Raw genomic sequence first — 18,578 nt, 5'->3', positions numbered from 1 at the left:
TAACACATACAGAAGATTTATTTCGAAATTTTCGAAATATATTTATGTATAATGTAGATATTTTTATCTAGCTCTCAAACGTAACGCCTTAATAGCGTTCATTACAAGTGAGAATTTGATTGACAGATTACTTCAAACGGCACGATGTCTTTAAATTTGAGGACAGAGTTAATTTCAATGTCAAGCTCGAATTGGGCGATAACCTAATGAAGTCGAGCAGTGTATTTCGCATCTATACTGTTCCTGTACGACATGCGACAACATTCGTTTTCTTCGTGTCTTACGGTAGCTTTGTTTGGCGAAACCACTCTCTTAGCACTCCTTAAGTTAGCATCCTTTCTGGCCGGGCTTAGCAGGATACAGTTTAGCTGCTCCGAAATATCAGAGATTGCGAATACTTTTACGAACCATTATTTCAGGGGCTGTAAGTCGACACAGGTCGGACAACCGAACCACTCGCAAAGAAGCTTCTCATTCTGGGGATAAGACTGTTAAGGAGGGAATTATCGAACGAAGAGCTTCCGTTTGCCCCGACAACGTTGCTCTTAACAGCTAGAAATCCTGGTAGTAAAACTGACCTTCGTTTGACGTATAAGATTAAGCAGCTAGATAATTACGTTTACTCTCGTTTAGCACGAATACCGCATAGGTCAACTTTTTTTGTCCAGAGCGCCCCTGAAGTAAAATTATTAGTTTCAAGCCGAACATAACAATTGCTAGTGCTGAATAATTACCAACGTATGCATGTCAAGACGGCACAAGCAACAATGCTTGGTGACATAATCAGCTGATACAGTGTAGCCATAGATCTATAGATCGGATGCTTAAAGGATATTGAATTTTGACCAAAACCAGTTATATTTTAGAATTCAAGTAAACGTAAGAGCGGATCAATTTAAGGATACCATTTAAACAGCTATGATTCATAGGTTTATGAATCGCATACATTGATAGGGTGTGCAAAAACGTATCGGATGGGCATTCAATTTTCACCTACTGACATCAGTTTGTCAACGGGTACATATTCTGTACTACTAATAAGAACTACACCAACCGGGTACATTAATACGAACCCACGCGACGCTCGTCATTGTTTGGGCGTGCGTTGTTCGTAGATCCGTTAAGGCACGGGCGCGTGCACTTACAATACGTTCGATGTTACGAATAGTGATTAGTTGTTAGATGTTAGATATACGCATATATTATATTTCATCAAGGCGCATTCAAACAGTTAAGCTTTCGAAATTATTCCAAGCAAATACGAATCGTTGGATACATCCAAATCGTTGCTTATTTTCTCTGAGTAACAGGAGGCCAAAAGCTTAGTACTCGCTAATTCATATTTAATTAATAATCTAGCAGAGCAATCGTAACGACGACTGTCGTTCAATAATTCAGTTACATCTATTTAGGTCCAGAGTTGAGTGCCTGTTGGGAAAATGCTTCCGAGGTAGCAGGACTATGGCACAAGAGCACCGCTTACCGTCGCAAAAATAAAGCCGAAAGAATCGTAGCAGGTAACTTGTATGAACAATACGAAAAACTTTCATCGTCGCCAATCTCATGCACACGCAAGCCTAGTCAGTAATTAAATTTAGGCAGAGTAACGTGTGTAATGACTACATGAGGGCTATGTGCGACGTTGATGAAAATATCGCCAATGAAAGCATCATATACCCTCGGAAGAGACCTGTAAAGCAAAAGTTAGTCAGTGCACAAGCTTGTAATGGCTTGATCACTCAGCTAATTTACCGAAAGGGAGATTTTCTTGTACAACATACATACCATGACTAATTGAGGATTGTCACAAAGTTAGACCCTAACTAACGAGAATACGCGACAGTGGCCACCTATGTGCTCAATAGAAGAATTCTACTAATTCATTTGTGGGAAGCGTTGTAATGCTTTGCTATAATTGTGTCCATTTGTTTTGGGAATAACACCTGCACACTATTCCTCACCCAACGTTCCGTCGTTGTGCAGGCCCCAACGCCAAATCTAACCAGCTGAAGCCCATCCAACGTGGTTTTCTATGTGAATGCAAATAGAACGTTAGATGTTAGATGTACGCAGCAGACGCTATACCTGGGCCTATACGAAGCACATGTCACTCAGGAGTAAATACAGTACGTACGTATTAAGAGTGGCTAGAGCCATTTTATCAGAGGAAACCTATTCGGAATCAAAGTTCATCGTCGTACCTTTACTAGGTCATATTCGTATAGAACCTGAGGAGGTTTAAGCGCTGAGACAGTGGACCAAGTGAGAATAATTCACAATAAAATAGAAATACAGACAGTATCACGTGCATATTTTTTCGGTTATTAGTCTACTGATGAATTCATTTTCGAAAGTAACCTAAAAAAGCCTATAGTGTTTTAATCCATAGCCTAAGCTCCAAATGTTCGATTGCGTATATATATTTTCAAGGATTGGATATCCCTATTGGCCAATATTATGAATGAGAAAATCCATTAGCATTAAGACGATGGCCGGGCAGCGATTGCGACTTGAAACGTTCTAATTAACTGAACGAGCATCCTTATATTCGATGCATTCCTAAACGCACACACAAACAGTATAGGCATCTAAGAGGGCATTCCCTGGAGGATCCATTGTTAGCTATCTCCTCCATCTTGACTAATGCGTCTCATCAGGCAGCACGAGAAGTCAGGCGGACGTATAACAAAAACGGATAGTGTTCAAGGTAGGCCGGTATTGAGTTAACACTCGCTAACCGTGTCCTCTGTATTTGTCATGGGGGATGAGCAGTTTATGAGCGTAGTCTTGCCCACTCGGCACTCACCAGCTGCCTACGTACGCTGGCACTGATGGTATTAGCGGCGGCTGCTCCCTTATCCCTCTGCGTAACAAACTTCCCGTCGGTTCACTGATAATGACATCATGTCGAACTAGCTTTTAATCCTGCTCATGTTTTGAAGCGTTTCTCTTGTCTTGATGAAAAAAACTTCTCACTAAGAACGATCATCTTCCTCTAGCTTGCGATAGCTAACAACTACTCCGCGGAATAGCGACAGGACTCTGACGAGAAATCCCTTTACTGCTCGCTTAGCGTAATTACTTTCTTTCCACCAATTTTTGTTGCTGCTTCCCATGTGAATTAAAGCATAGGGCAATAGCGTACGGCTGTTCAGCCTAACCATGTCTTAAACTGTACGACCGCGCTTGGTGCATGATACTGACGGTAATAATCGTCATATCTAGCGCTAGGTAAAGCTCTTTCTTGCGCACCAGCGAGTGTTCGGTCATTGCTTCACATCGACGTTTAGGCTTCGGCCGTTGGCCAAATGCAGATAGTGATTGCTAGGAAGTAAGTAAATTGTCTTAGTCTCCGACTGGGCAAATGGGCAAGGACAAAGACCGGTTCTTGTGAATCTTCAGACGATAGAAGGCTCACTCGCTGGCCGTCAAAGAAGGTTCCCACTTTTCCAGGTTCACACCGCAAAAGAACAAGGCCTTTAGATTAGTTGTCGACGCCTCTATATACAATATAGGTAAACGAAATATACAGTCCATAGGAGACGAATGTCAAGTTCACGCGGTGCGTCATCGATGATCGAGCACAATTATCTTTTGAGCATACCTATGTTTCTAGGCCTTCGCAATAGCTCGGTCGATGAGATTGGAAGGCGAACGGCTAAACAGAGGGCAAAAAACCCACTCGTCTGACAAGGAACGAACATGCTACATGCTATACACGCCGTGTGACGTATTTCTTGCTATCCAGTGAGGGTGTGGTACCTTTATTGTGGCTGACAGTAAATTGACTTGTATACATCCGCTCGCGGACACGAATTTCGCAGTTTTAGCGCACTTCCTCCTAGTTTATCTGTAGAGTTTAATAGACGAAGCTAAATTTCTGCTGCTAAATATCTGGTGATAGTTGATGTCAGGGGGCGCAATGCTTGACATGACTACCTTTGAGTTAGATGTCTAGTGACTTGAAGAGTGCTTCTTACTTGGCTGTCTTTATGATGACACACTGAATTATCTTTCTCCACCGCGTTGTTTTTTTTTTTTATCATCCACGTATGTTCGATAATCTGTGTAAAATGCATTTCTATGTGTGTGTATATTTGCCATACGATTGTATAGAAACGCTTAGGGTCGCCACGCAACCGTATCCCATACGCCTTTGTCATGTTGATACAAACAGGCTAACGCAGGGTAAATATTTCGATTGAATTCGCTGGCAATATTTCTATTACACCCTTAGAATTGTTCTATGCGCTTCGGTACATATTTTGTGGGTGGTTTGTTTCGACAAACGCTTGCAGGCCTTTTGCATGAGAGAAAAAGATCATACTGTCTGATAAACAGAATTTGACTTTTGCGGAAGAAACGCAAACCTTTTCATGAACTGAGTCTTACTAACAGGGAGAAGAGAGACGGGCAATAATTCACTAATAATATTGTATAATATCTATAATACGTCGATTAGGAACTGTCCAACGCGAATCTGTATGTAACGTAATCCTTCGGTCCAAAATCGCCGACCCTTACGATCAACTTCTATAGGTGTGCATGTATGTACGTTCTTAGTAAACATATACCAGCAAGTTAGCGCCATCAAATTAGCTGAATCTCATAGCGGCCTGATAGATAGACGGATGACTCGACTTAATCTAGTGCCTCGATGACGGTCTCGAAGAGTGTGTAAAAAGGACGCCTTTGTGCTATTTATATTTGTACGAAGCAGACGAACTTTGAATTACTCGCGATTTCAATGCTTCCTGTTAGACACCTAATAACTCAAAGTGGTTAGTTAACAACTGGTATATCAATATGTATATAACAACTATCATAACATTCTGGATTTGGTTGTTAGGGGCCGCTAGCAATGTACATACGACGGTGCTAATTAACAGAGGGGAAGGAAACACTTGTAGTAGCCGAGAGTTTGTTTACGTATAGGTTAATACCCTTGTAAACATTTTAGTTGCACAAGAAAAACAAACCTTATAAACTTAATGTTTTCCTATCAAGAATATATGCAAAGTACCTGACGATGACAGGTACACAGAACTGAGGTGACCGAATACCGCTTTATCCATTATGAAAATATGAAAAAAGAGAAACAACTGACAGAGTATTTCTAATTGGACCAACTCGCTTACATACCAATAATCCGGAACGACTTTTGCCGAAATAGTCTCATACGTTTGTTTCTCTGATATTTATGGGAAGCTAGTGAAACGGTTCCTGAGCGCTAGAGAACCTCAACTGCTCCAAACTTTTCCTTGAGAAACATATTCATCATTGAGTTAATCAGTTGTCTGGTCCGGTGTCCTATACGATCTACTGTTTGTGCCGAAGGTCTTAACCACGTGGAACCTGGATAAACTCTAACGTCAGCATTGAAATCTACTCTGACACAAAATCTAAGGTGAATTGGATAGCGCAGGCTTCTTTTGCCTGACGAGTTTGGCATTGTCGAATTGGCACTACTTAACATTAACTTTCTACAACGTACCTCTGTTTGCGACAGTGTTTGTTCGTTGTCTGTAAAAACGGCTAAACGTTATTACACGAAACATTATAGCTATGAAAAATTGCGCAAGTAGTCTCTTAGTGTTTGATAAGAATTAGTATTTATAGCTTCGTACAATGCGTCCGAATCAGCTGTTTACGATGAACGCCAAACGAGTGTAGGGTGAGCGTCACTGAGTAAAAAAATGAATAAATACACGCTTAAGCGGCAACGGTTCACCCTTTGCTTTCTCTCTTGTCCATTAAATTAGCATAAAAAGTTATCTAGATACGTTTTGTAGCGTATGTTGGCTATATTTTTTACTTTACACATTCGCATAGAAGTTGCTTTACATAGCATAGTGACTGATCGGGGTGACACTGCAGAATCCATGATGGTTTTTGTCTGTCAAACAAGCATAAAGTTCTTGTGCGTTTTGAGCTTTACGTACATTATTGCCGTTAAGCATTACATAGTACTGCTGGCTCCCAGCATGAAACGAGGTGCGAACTAAGACCACTTTAAGTACCTATCTAACAACGTCAACCTAATCGTCAACGGCAGTACTGAGATTCAGAATCAACCAAAAGTATTGAACGAGCGACCTATAATACGTAATATAATAATATAATACGTATACGTAACATACTGCATTGAGCCGACACGAACACAAATACCAATAGCGCGAGAGTATAAATGAAAGGGGCTGCCGTTGTCGTCGCTTTTTCACTGATTTGATGGGCTACTTCTAGGTTGGGGAGCTACTTTTTATCATTGGCTACCTCAGTTTCTTATCCTTCAGAAGCAAAGTCGGCTAGACGACGAACGAACTTCATTCGGGACATGCACATGTACACGCAAGAATTTACGTACATGCACGATTTGATATTTTTAATTCTATTGGTTGAGTCATGCAGGTGAGTGTCTAATGTGTAATTACACCAGTCGACAAGGATAGGCTGTCTTTCGGTCGGCCACTATCCCGTTTATCAGAGCAGTTTCATACTTACGAAGTAAACCGGTTAACGTTAGGGCTGCCCATAATCAAGACAAATGGTTTTTAGCGCCCACATAAAAGTGTTCACTATTTTAGGGGATTCATCAAAATATGATTCTTTGACGCAACTTCATTAAATTATTTGTAAGTTTCATTCATCTTACGACGAACAGAAAATTATTTAGAAGAAAATTATTTCGCCAAATAGATAGACAAAATCATTTGATTCGGTTGATACGTCTGTCCTTATGAACGGTGGAAATATAGAAAGTGTGCTATAACTCGATCGAACTTTCATATCCACTAAAATAACAACCATGAGAATTTTTCTAATCGATTTTCATTCCGTTTGTGGGCCTTGTTTTTTATGTTGACTTGCTCCTACACCCTTAGCTGTTCTTCTAAATTGGTGTTGTCATCATTTCAGGAATCGTGCGGCGTGAGGATTACGCGAGCAAAGAGCGTGGCCGCAAGCGAACACCGCTGCAAGCCATTGCTTCCGCTGCTACTGCTGCTGCTGCTGCTCTTGCTACCTGGGGAGTTGCCTGCTTAAGACAACTCAAAACCCAACAGTGGCCCTCGATAGCAAAACGCGCAAAAAATGGGTAGTTGTGCTACCTGTATTGAGACGCAGCCCGTCAACAGCTGAAATCGTCTGCTAGACAACAGTATCTCAGAAAGTCATTAACCGCCGTTGGTCTCCACGTACATACAAATACACATACATACATGCGCACTTAGAGAGAAACAGAGACGCGGTCGGGCCCGCATGCAAACAGAATAGGTATATTTTGCTGCATCAAGTCTGCTCCTGCTGCTTCACAACGTAACCCAAGACCGACCGATACCGGCAAACAGACACAACGTAAAAACAGAGCATAACGGAAGATCACACAGTTACACAGATAGCTGTGAGCCCTACTCATTACTTCTGGTTAGTGTAACAGCAAATCCGTAAATCACGCGCTTTACACAGGTAGCGTGAAGGGCGAAAGTGTTTAAAGTGGAGCAGAAGTGTAGGCGTTGAATAAGCAAACTCGCCAACGTAATACTATTAATACATAGTACGAAGGCAAGGACGACGGGTCGACAAAAGAGAAGACTTCAAAGCAAACGTGAGAAAAGACAGTGTCTTTTTTTAAGACTTTTAGACACATAGTGAGACTCGTTACCTGATTTTCGTGACAGGAGAAAGACAGCGCAACTAAAAGAGATAAAAAATTGAAGATAAAAAATTACAATAAAAATAGTATAGTCAACGAGTGAAGGCACTGGAATATACAGACCAAGCCAAGACTAGTGGCCACCAGCCAAGTGAACATTGATACACATAGGCTGAGATATAGCAAGTGAGTCGAGCTGCTTTCTGACAAATAAACTGATTTTATTCACTCGATTTCTAAATTCAATCCCAATTATAAGTCAATACTGAAAGCACCAAAAACAGAATATATATATATATATAATGACCTATTGGAATAGACAAACTGTGAACTTCCGATTGCAGGTACGTTGCGATTGTTTAAGCACACTAAACATTCATTGGTGATTTTACCTCCTATGTACATCGTTGTTATCACAAGTGCGAGGGGAAACAGGACCGCTTTACTGACAACGCAAAGCCTTTGGCATCGTGTAAAAAATTTACTACGTGTATTTCGGCGCAGATGGCTTCCCTCACACGGGCTTTCTGTACGACAATAACATAAATATATACGATCGCCTCCGTCCAATTACACAGTTCTTCCCACATAGCCACATCCTGTACTAGCTGCATTCACAGATATCGTCAAACGCCGTCTATTCTCTAACGAAGAGCAAAAAGAAAAACCGTCACGAAAACTATATATAGTATATATATACGTACATATACATAGTTATATATATATATATGTATATGCATAATATAACAACACATACAAACATATATAATGTACTCTGAGATCAACAAGCAAATGTGCGGACTTATTGAGTCCCTCACGCTCTAATTAAACTCACAAGTGTGGTTGTTGACGCCAGGACCCTGCTACTAGTAAATGATAAACAACAATTAGAAGTACAGCGACAAGAAAATACCGGGTACTTCTATTGCCCTGACGCCTCAGAAGCCGAATGGAACGAGTTCACGTTTCATGGTTGTGTTATCAGCTTGTTATAAGCTAAACGTTTTAGCCGCTGTCCTCTCGCTGATCTGACGCTGGCTCCTCTTTGTAAACTTCCCGGTCGAAGAAACAACGGGCCAACAAGTTTCATTGGCAAAATCAAAATTTGCTCATTCAGCTGAAATAATTGTGGCTGCTGGCTGAGCGGTCAGTAGCCCATACTCGCAGTCCAACATCAGCTCTCCTCCGGTATCGGGTGGCGGCAGCGGCGGCGGCGGCGCAGAGTCGCGAGCCTCACGGGGGGTAATGGGGGTTATCTGGGATCGTGTGTGGAAGTCGGTTAAGCACACCTGGCTGCTGTACAATGTCTTCGTACCCGTCTACATGTGGTTCCGCGAGACCGTTGACACAGCCGTCTGTCCCAAGTACGTCCAAGGAGCTCTCCAGAGCCCTATCGAAGCAATCTTCTTATTCCTCGCCCCTTACCCTTTTTCAGTTCATCCTTTTCGCTCTCTCTCTGTCCTATATACCATCGCTTCGTATTCCTCACTTCTATGTATCACATAACACCCTCATCATTTCATTGTTCATTTGCTTACGGTGGAAAATGAAGGACATGCCTGAATACACTACGTATCTCATCACCTGGCCCTAACCAACGTAACTGGTTGTCATGCCTTTTTCTCACTTCAGTGATAGGTAGGCACATCAGTTTATTGATTTGTTATCATGCTTAGTATTAGAGACGGTGGCGAAATAAAAACGGTAGGTTACCTCGAGAGCAAACCAGCTCTAATGGAGCAGGTTCGCTATATTATCGTATAGGTAGTAAACTCGATATAGTCTGACAGATACAGCGTTCGAGTTGCTTCTTCGGACTGAAAGTTCAAGTTCCATGCGATTTTGTTATAAACGATTGCGGATTTGTTGTGTTATTGCGTTTATATATGAGGTTGGAGAATGGCTTTACAGTTTTAAGGAGGCACTTTCTTAGTCGACGCTGAGTAGTAAGAACATGAAAGTTTACCGCAGACTTAGGGACAGAATATTTTCGTGTTACTTGTTCATATACGAAGGGTGTACGTAGAGAGCAACCATGAGACCACTGTGTTTGACTGATTATGTAATGATAACTTCACTATCGTAATTACCGGCAATGGTACAAGTTGTCGCATAAATGATCTGCTGTGAAGTTGCTATTAACGTCCGTGGGTTTCTATGTACACCTTCATTTGGTCAAACGTAATTAACGTAACTGCTAAGGACAATTTAGAAACTGTTCGAGGAGCTACATGAGATTACTAGCTTCGGCTGTAACTTCGTGAGACACGCGTGACGTAACACAGTTCCCGTTGTTGATTTGGTTAACGCCGTGTCGAACTGGGCCTATCTGAGTCGGCGAACATTGTGCTTTCTCAATTCTCTTGACGTTTCACGTAAGAATCATAACGTTCATTGAAATATTAACTGTATCAAGTAAATAAGCGAGTTTATATCATCTATTTAATATTGATCAACACGTACACATCTATACCATTTATGAGAGCTCTCACGATCGTTAAGCTGTCAATGTTTTGTCACGATTATCGTCAAAGAAGAAAACTTGTCGTAGTAATTTTTCTATGTGAATAGCTGGTGACTCTGCCTAAAGTATGATTTTTAAGTAAAGACTGTACCCCCCTAATTGCAAAGGACTACTTTGTACGGGTGTAAAACTAATGCCGCTGACTAGTTGTGATACGGATCACCAAAATGCAGAATACAATAGCTCGATAATATAAAAATACAACTTTGAACATTGCTAACTTGTAACTGATCATCACTTTAATGTTAAATAACACGTTTAGAAATGTCGAACAGCTATCACCGGTTAGAGTAAGCTTTCAATCCAAAACCTTACAAAATCTGCACAGCGTACCCGTCGATGCCGTTGACTTAGATGGATTCGTATTGTGTTCATATATAGCGGGAAAAGTACGAAATGGCATATATTAAAATCTGGTAAATTTACCTCGTGGACCCGAAAACCCGCCGTTGATAGAGTATTTCAGGGGATTTCTGAGATTTACGAACAGAGGGCTTTTTTTTTAGTTTCGACATAAAAATGTACAAGAAAACTTGGTGAAAGGATCTGGTTTATAAGCAGAGATAAATCTATCACTGAACTCGGATACGTTTATTAGCTCCGTTTTTGTGCTTTCGAAAGCTGGGAACTTCCAGCGACAACAGCTGTGACACGAGCTATATTCATGCAACAAGTAGCAACTCGGGATGTATATTAAAGAGTGTTCGTTCTCTCGTTAACTGTTTGACAATCTGAATAATGCGTAGAACCCAAACGATTTCAAAGACCATTTTAGTCATAAAACGGTGGAGATCAACTTGAAATTACATATAATAGTTCTAATTACCAATCGTAAGGCGAGGAACGAACTATCCGTTGGCTTACTTTTGCAGTCCATAAATTGCTCTCACTGAAGTACTGGATTGCAACCTGATGTCGATAAATTAAGTATCTAAGCACTATACCTCAGTACTGTTTTTTGACAAGAAATAGACAAAGATCTCGTACTTCATTGTTCATAAATTTAGCGAAGTGTATTTTTTTTCGCTTTGTTGCTAAATGTAAATTTATCATTGATTAAATTTAGGCTGTCTTTGCAGCTTTCGTGATCACACCTCGCTTACGCTAAATCTCAGTCCTTCTGCCTGAAAAAAAACTGTAAGATGTCCCTGCATGATTTTTTTTTGTTACCATAGGAGCCACCTATTTAGATTCGATTTTATTTACGACAAGGATTTTACTTTAATTTTTATTCGGCTGTTGCCAGCGAATCTGGCGGATATTGAAGCTGAAGAGCTTTTGAACTGTTAGAGATAGAATGGTGATTTTTAATATGCGTTAGCAATATCCTTCGTTATTTTTTTACACACGTATTGCGACGCTGTGGCAGTCTCTGGACAGCCATATATGTGCCATTCAGGTTAATACATATATCTTCTCAGAGCGAATTGATTGTGGAACATGCTTAGGTACTAGTTGCTTTTTCAGCCACGGAAAGTTCTGTAATTTCACGGACTTGGATTGGGAAATAAGCGGGATCAAGCTAACGTTAAATATTTACTACTAAATGTTTACTTAAAACATACTTGCTCAATCGAGAGAGTAGTTGAAACATGGCGATAGGGTCTCACATTGCCGTCGGGTAACCAAATTGCCTATCTTAGGTTGTCATGTTTACGGTCCAGGACAGAGCTCTTTGGGACCTCGAGATAACCGGCCGCATTCATAGTACTTCAAAACATTATAATCAGCACCTTGATGCAAATCCACCGTCCGAACCCATTCGACATGACATTGAACTGGATTTCTGTCCAAGACAACGCCATTCACTCGCCCAGTTTCTCCTTGAGCAGTAGTTCGTCGATGCACCAAGTCAAGTCAGTTTTTATTGATTAAATTTTCCAGATTGCACGCGGAATAGGTCACATATATTTCCAACTGGCTCGGAGCCTATTAACGGGGGATCTATTTTTTTACTCGCTTTTTGAATATTCAGGTATCCAAGTAATGTGTAGCACGCTTCATCTGAAATGCCAGTTTTGGCCGCCAGAGTCTTTGGGCTTTTTAGGAGTTGTGCTTTCGTGAAATTTTCAATTGCAAAAAGGCCAGTCTGGTCAGTCGGGTCCCGACACCTCGTCATCTCCTCGCTGATTTTTAACATTTTAACTTCCGTTTTTGTAACGTTGACGCATCGTGCTTTGCTTGAAAATTTTCTTGTTGTGTTTGTACCAGTTTCCGCGCCGCTATGGACTTCGAGGAACAAAAACTTGGTCATTGAAGGCTGCTTTTGTTGAACTAATTTCTTCTAGAGTAAATATAATTGATTTTCACTCGAAGTATCTTGAAAGCCGGAGCATTAATTCCAAACCAGACTGCTATATATGTATACAGGATGTTCCAAAAACGTATGCATTTTAATTGAAACTACCTTTCTAACAGTACAATTTAATTGTTTGAATTTATTGCAAGAAAAGTTGTCCCACTACGTATCCGACAGGGTTGTAATGAAGATTTTTTTCCAACAGGACAGAACGCTGATACATTACCACGTAACGTAAAAGCGTATTTCAATAAGTTGGACGAAGAGGTCCTGAATGCCTTGCCGGTTTCTCAGACCTATCCCCGACAACGTTTTTCTTCTAAGAACTCCTTGTAAATAAAGTCTACGCTAGAAAACCGATACTGGGAGATTTGAGAGTTTTCTGAAGTTTATGAATGAATAGTCTACCGTTATCAGTTGTGTGTTAACTAAAATGGCAATAGTTATGAGCGTCTGCGGCAGGAAGAAGAATTATACTTTTCGTGTAAATTCTTTTGCAACTGAATATAATTTCTATGCGAAAAAAAAACGGATGGCACATTCATTCAATCCATGTATATATTTTTAGGACGCCCTGTGTAGACGCAGCATCATTATTCGTATATATATATATATATATATATATATATATATATGATCTTTACCTGATCAACTCCTTGCCATTAAAATAAGATCATGAGAATCGTTATGCTATTTGTTTTTTATTACAAAAATATGAAAAAAATATAAACGGGTTCTTAGCAAGTGTCTATATGTATATACATATAGAAGACATAAAAATATTGGTCATCATGTACATCGTATACGTGGTCACCTTGATTCATTAATGATTTTCACGGTGGGCTTGTTTATAATGTTCCCCTTTCATCATTTATCAGGATGAGGGCTTTGCAACAAATCCTCAACGAGGTAAAACCTCCTTCAACTCGCTTGGCGGGTATCGAATTCCTGGAAAAGTTAACAGGAATCGCTGCCAAGGCTGATGGCAGGGACCGATACTTATTCGGTGTGGATCTTGACGAGGTCTATACGGGCGTATTCATCGGAGACGAGTGAGTACCATAGTAAACGTTAGCTCATAACACGTTTTAGGCTTTTGCTGGACATAGATACACACACACACGTACACAGACGGTACCAATGACTGTATCTCGCATTTATAGTTGGTACTAATTGTTGTTAGGACCTGATACATATACACTGCGCTAAGTGTAATTTGTGATAATGTGTGTATGTGTTTTTCAGAGGGGCGGCTCGAAATGTCGAGTACCTCAAATATCTAGGAGTAACCCATGTCCTTAACGCGGCCGAAGGCTTCGGTTTTGGACAGGTGAGCCTACAGCTGTAGTAGGGTAATTAGCTACAACGCAGATTAAATTTGTCTCACTTTGAGATTACTGTAACCATGACAACCGCCCTTTTGACATCTTTTATCCTTGTCATTGTTTTGTACCAATCTTTAAATCTCAGTTTTAATAAAAAAAAAAATAGATAAATTTTAATTTGTATTGAAAAGCGTTCTGAAACTGGTAAATATAATGGAAAAATCCTAATCAAGCTGCTCCTATATCATTGAGACAATTGTGGATAGTACGTAATAGTATATAATTATGATATGCATCATAGCAAAGCAGTACATGATTTTGATGTCGTATGACATGCCAATGTAGCATATGTATCTAACGACTGAATTTGTATCTAAGGGCGTAGAGGGCCTATGTATTACGTGAAATGCGCATGTAAAAGCTCACATTAGCTGCATTTATTCAACTAACTGAATAATATCTATACTGTCATTTTCGACATTACCAACTATACCTACAGGTGTCAACATCCGAGGAGTTTTATAGGCCGCACGGGTTACGGTATAAGGGCTTGGTACTCGAAGACGTCGCCCACACTGATATGATTTCACAGTTTGAGCCTGCGTCAGAGTTTATCGATTCCGCACTACAGAACAATGGTAAAGAGATTTTGAGTGAGAAAGAAGATGACTATAAGAAACGACGGAAAGAATGGCATAATATCAATAACAGGGAAAAATCTTTTAGGGAGTATATTAGAATTACCAACAAATAATTTTACCAACGGCATTTCTCGATAGTCGGATATATTGAAAATTAACATCCCCACCTAAGATGTGTGATTCGTGAGAAGTCGTTTTCTGGTCTGAGAGTACGGCTTCCAGATTGTTAGCACTGCGGAAAACGATGTCCTTTTTCCACTTTTGTCAAGCTTGACCGATGTATTCGAAGTTGTCGCATCGCCTCACGAGCTAAACCTCTACCTGAAATATCAATGCTGAGAGGTAAGCGACCGAAATCTTGTGGGACACATGGGTGTCCCGCATACCTGGGTGGAGCGCTTTATTTCAGTATTTTAAACTGAAGTGAAAACGTACCCCATTGGTAAGCGGCTCGGACACGACGATTTTTTTTCGGAATTTATTCCGTCGAAAATGTCCTTGCCTTTCATCCGTAGGAGTTTTATCTTTATTCTGTTTTTACTTCGCAGGTCAAAGCTATGAATAGCTTTAACAGACAAGGAACGCTGAACTTTTGATAAATGTTTGTCAGGTACAACTTTCAGTATAATCATTATATCCACTGGCGTCTTAGGCTACTCGGATTTTATCAGCAGTAATGGTTTTTATTAACTGTGTACATGAAATTAATGGATACTCAGTCGTGTTGCCTTTATTGCGCAAGGCTTGTCTATGAACAACCCGCTAGCGCCGCTGATGTTGTCTCGTTTAAGGGGTTACTCAGTTTCGTTCATGAAAGGTTCTGGGGGTAAGAAATCTTAGCTGTGCTTTCGCCCGCTGTGTTCGATTCTAGTTAAACGATTGACTGTTAAATGTCAGCCTCCTGACAACTGACGGACGTCGGTTAACGTCTGCTCTTAAAACCACCATAAAACTGTCCCTAGACGCAAAAGTGTTTTTAATGGTGATTACGTTTAATCCAGCTACATAATTGATATTACGTCTTCTAATGACAATTCGTTCTATATTAGCATTGTCAAATTTAAACATTGTAAGTTAGATTCATCTTTGCTACAAGTTAAAGATGTTTACATTTGAAAAAATACCCCACCGCTTTTGAAACATTTTCTAGAAAGCACTTGCATATTTTGAAATAAACTGCACAAGTCTAAGTCCTTGAATATTATCGTATTAATTTCGCTTGATTCTTTCGTTCGATTTGTAACACATCTTCATTTACGTTAAGCGAAAAAAACCGGCATCATTCTGTCTACGTTATCGATTCTGATCTAATATACGTTCCTTTCCATCCCTTACTTCACACTGTGCAAACTTTGGCTATTTAATATCAATATTCATACCATGACGGCTGAGATAATAGCTAATGTATGTCGCGTACAATTTCCTTTGTAACAGAAGTAAGCTTAAAAGTAGGCTTGGTAACACGTTGCTTGCATATTATTACAGGAAAGGTCCTTGTGCACTGCTTAATGGGCATGTCCCGCTCGGCGACGCTAACAATTGGCTTCCTAATGCTACGTCGAAACATGACCGTTGAACAAGCTTTGACCACCGTACGGGAGCGTCGCGTCGTACGGCCGAATAACGGGTTCCTGCATCAGCTGATTCAACTGGATACTCGGATCCGTAGTGAACAACAGGCCTCTCTGTGAAGGTAGCAGAGCATATTCGCATAGATGGAAAAGGGCAAATTCAATAACCATTGCTTTGATTACTCTCAACAGCATCACGGCGGTAGCTTATAGAACGAACTGATACCTGAAAGCAAAAGACCACGTTTCCTTCGGAGAAACCAAGCGCTAATTTATTAGATGTCACTTATGTTCCTGGCAATCATTCGAGACGGATCGAGCAGTTCGGAGGACCAAGTACACAGTATGCCGGACAAAAAACAAAAAGTAAATTGGAAGGAAAAACTATCGAGAGGGATGAAATCCAGATAAAGACCACAGTGCCCAACTGCCAGGGATGCGCCATAAACGATGTGGGTAAATGGCGGTGCATCGTTGATTGAATGTAGAAATGAACGCAATAAATGACGCCCAAATTACTGTTAAATTGCTATTTTACTATAGACATATAATAGATAATAATATAAAACGATTATGGCAGTAGACAGCACCAAAGCAGCTGTGTTTTCCGTAAAAACTCGTAGGCGAAAACGGTGAAAGACATCACATTGGAAAAAAATTACAACGAATATGGGAGAGAACAGACCATTCTGGAGCTTCTGGAGGATATTCCAGAGTTTTGCGTTTTCGTTTTTAAATAACGCCCTTTAGGATGTGCCAGAACAGCAGGACAAATTTATTGTTGTGTACACTTCACTTAGGCCGTACTAAAATTTGAAGGAAGTTGATATTCTGTATATATTCCCAGCAAGTATGTTGTGAACAACACAGAGCGATCGTTTTTTTGTAAACATATCTCACGCTGCATAACTTTCCTATCAATATCTCTATAAGTAAACGAAAATAGTGCGTTATTTTGACTTCGAGATGACCATACTTCAATGAAAGTTCCCGGGCGCTTAAGAAGGTCAAGGCGTGGCGGGTCTCACCAACCGCCTCGAGCACTGTGGTGGTCTTGTGAACCATAGCCTTGGGTGTTTTCTTCCTTATCTGCCTCTGTCGACAGCAAATAGATATTATCATTGACAGATAGACTAGAGTCAGAGCGGAACGAAGTTATCCCAGTTGTAGAGAAATCGGCGACCGAACTCACCGACTGATCTGATGGGGGCAGAAGATATATGTTGTGTATTATCCATATCGTGTCCCCAACACGGAACAAACAGACGACTGCCTGGAAGCACGACCTTAGTGAAAAGCTTATACGTAATAGTAGGCTGATGCTTCACTTAATAACGAAGCAGTTCAGATTTAAGGTTACATGTTGCCGTTAGCTACAGACAAAAATGAAAATCGGTCGCTTCCGATGCCGACCGACAGATGTCGCTTGCTGGCCATCGTCTCTTGCCCGTTCCATCATGTTTCGAACAAGTAAGAATTTTCACTAAAGCAAGATTACCTTCTGAGGCTGGACCCGTTCAAATAAATTATAAAACTAGTCCGATAACAGGGCTCCCACTACGTATAATGACTATCGTGACAACCGTACACGCATCTGATAGCAACAAGTACTTAGAGCAGCAACAGAGACTACACACTGGAGGCCTTCCCCTCGTGTTCGCGTACTCTCTTCAGATAGACATCTTTTGTCTACACATCTCGACTTCACTACAGACCTCAATGACTACAGGAACTTACGTGTATATATTTGGTAGCATCGTTTCAGTCCCGTCCTTTCAGTTCACTTGAACGTAATTTTTATGTTTCTAAACTTTTTTTTTTTTTTTTCTATCATTCGTTTCTAGCATTCAAAAGGGTCCAGCACTCACGGAGCGTCCCGTGCCAATATTCTAGAGTTATATAATTAAGCTAACATTATACAAGTATTTTTATACCAACAACAGTAACAAACAATAATTAATAAATGAAATATCAAGACCGACCAACAAAATTGCAAATCGATTATATACTATTACACATAGAACAATGACAATGATATGCCAAATGGCAGAAAATGACAAACGCCCAACAACAAAGCCCTATCACTGCTCGTACCTTAATCATTTATGAGGAAACTACCAGTAAGAGTTGTATGGATAGCTAAGCAAAAACTACGATGGTCGTTGGTATATCGTCACCGTTGACGAAGTACGAGCGAGTGCAGGGTGCACAATAAAAGTGTGCTGGTTTATCGTTTATTAGGCACAACGTCAATGAATTTGCATTTTACGCAACTGGTCAGTGATTACTAGTTGAAGTAACAGCGCATCATAACTTAATCGAGTAACACGTGCAAAAAAAAAGTGTAACACAAATGGTTCACATATTAGTTATCTACGTAACTGCTACATCCATTGAAACATGTTGAAACATTTCAATTAGCCACCACAATGTCTCCGAGATGGAAATCCAAAACCTTAAAGGTTATTATATATATATATAGACTCCTATTAATGAGTGAACTAGATGACTCATAAAATACAATATATTTATCCAATGTTGATATAATATACGTGTATGTTATAAAA

At 40.3% G+C, this 18,578-nt stretch overlaps 1 protein-coding gene across 7 annotated transcripts in view; it reads left to right on the top strand.

Moving 5' to 3' along the window:
• LOC111264068 (dual specificity protein phosphatase 3) overlaps positions 1–18,578 on the top strand; it is a 27,318-nt gene extending 8,740 nt beyond the window's left edge. For 5 of the 7 annotated variants that reach the window (XM_086969923.1, XM_086969922.1, XM_022839667.2 and 2 more), the window contains 5 exons: positions 6,916–9,015; positions 13,353–13,526; positions 13,720–13,804; positions 14,299–14,437; positions 15,926–18,578. In XM_086969923.1, coding sequence (XP_086826049.1) covers positions 8,897–9,015; positions 13,353–13,526; positions 13,720–13,804; positions 14,299–14,437; positions 15,926–16,131 — 723 coding nt within the window. In that variant the 5' untranslated portion in view covers positions 6,916–8,896 and the 3' untranslated portion in view covers positions 16,132–18,578. Of the gene's footprint in view, positions 1–6,915; positions 9,016–13,352; positions 13,527–13,719; positions 13,805–14,298; positions 14,438–15,925 lie in introns of those variants that run through there. The other 2 variants (XM_022839683.1, XM_022839676.1) reach the window with 2 other exon arrangements.

This window comes from Varroa jacobsoni, unplaced genomic scaffold, assembly GCF_002532875.2.
Source record: "Varroa jacobsoni isolate VJ856 unplaced genomic scaffold, vjacob_1.0 scaffold_90, whole genome shotgun sequence".
Taxonomy (NCBI): domain Eukaryota; kingdom Metazoa; phylum Arthropoda; class Arachnida; order Mesostigmata; family Varroidae; genus Varroa; species Varroa jacobsoni.
Note: the sequence above shows the minus strand (reverse complement) of the source record. Positions and strands in the feature narration are given on the sequence as shown.